This window comes from Cryptosporidium hominis, assembly GCF_000006425.1.
Source record: "Cryptosporidium hominis TU502 chromosome 7 CHRO017009, whole genome shotgun sequence".
In the NCBI taxonomy this organism is placed as follows: Eukaryota; Apicomplexa; class Conoidasida; order Eucoccidiorida; family Cryptosporidiidae; genus Cryptosporidium; species Cryptosporidium hominis.
Genome location: NW_666539.1, coordinates 1 through 1,411, shown reverse-complemented (window position 1 = coordinate 1,411; position 1,411 = coordinate 1). Strand labels below are relative to the sequence as shown.

At 26.4% G+C, this 1,411-nt stretch overlaps 1 protein-coding gene across 1 annotated transcript; it reads right to left on the bottom strand.

Moving 5' to 3' along the window:
- Positions 1-564: 564 nt before the first annotated feature.
- Positions 565-1,299, bottom strand: Chro.70059 (cytidine diphosphate-diacylglycerol synthase). Its single annotated transcript, XM_659901.1, has 1 exon — positions 565-1,299. One exon carries the CDS (start codon positions 1,297-1,299, stop codon positions 565-567), a length of 735 nt encoding a protein of 244 aa, XP_664993.1.
- Between the last annotated feature and the right edge of the window lie 112 nt (positions 1,300-1,411).

Here is a 1,411-nt window from a genome sequence, read left to right as displayed (position 1 = left end):
CATCATAATACATTTTTAGCGGAAGAATTGTGTAATTTTATTATAATGCACATAATATTGTATATGGTTAAAAAATAATTATACCAATAATATAGNCGATTGTTTTCTTCAAATCGCGATGAATTTCAAATACAGAATACCACTAAAATTAATATTTTTTAAATATATCATCACAATTTAGAATTATTTAATAAAGAATGAAAAAAAGAAATTTCAAGTCATAATAATAATTAAATAATGTCTTGTAATATATTTTAAAGCATAACTTTAAAACACGTAATTAAATGCATGCATGCAATAAATGACGTAGTTATTTATTTATGTGGAAGACTATTAGATATAATAGACTTAAGGGGAGAAAATGCATGCAAGGAGGGTGGGGAAAAGGGTAAAAAAAGTAATTAGTACATAAAAGATGATGAAATAAAGAAAAAGATAGATTTTTTTTTTTTCAAAGATTTGGTTAATTATTAATAAGCTCTTAGAAATATTTATATTAATTTCAATAAATTAAAGGAGAATAGAAGGAATATATGAGTTAAAGAGAAAAATTGAAATTAAAATTTATTGTTGACTGGATATATGGCTAGACAGTACAGAAATTAAATGTTGAATTTCTGGTTCTGGTAGCATTTTAGCTAATTTTATGACAATATCTAAAGATACTGATTTGGGATTTGTAAAGATAAATGCACGAATATATAAATATGTAAACAAACCAATAAGAATTTGGCAATCAAATCTATCAGTGATTCCACCATGGCCAGGTATAGCAGAACCAAAATCTTTAATTCTTAAAGCTCTTTTAAGACCAGATGCAAAGAATCCACCAAAAGGAGCAACAAAAGCAGCAAAAATACCAATAGCAATGGCATGGAATTGTGAATCTGGAATTAGAATAGGTTCTTTACCGAAAATAAAATGTAAAAATGGTGGAATATTATATGGTTTTTGAAGAAATACAGGATTAGGATCACATTTTAATTCATACCACATTGAAAAAGGTTTTTCAAGTAATTCATTTTGAGGACAAATAAATATCTGACTTTTGGAGAGAACATTACCAAGAATAATTGCAGCAAAAATAGTGATAATAGAAGCTCCAATAAATCCTTCAACCGTTTTCTTTGGAGAAAGTCTGAAGAGTCGAGTTTTTCCAAAAATTTTACCAACAATATAAGCAAATATATCATTACATATAACAAGACATGAAGGAAGTATGAACCAAATTAGGCCTCTATAAGTATTAGCAATCATAAAAACTGATTGAGTTACCACAAGTAAAAGGCTTAAAATCATTATTCCAAATTGAGAAAATTGATATCTAAGTGTATAATTTCTTAGAGATAATATAAAAGCAATAAATCCAAATAAAGCTCCAACATAACTTATCAAAGAATGGTAATAAACT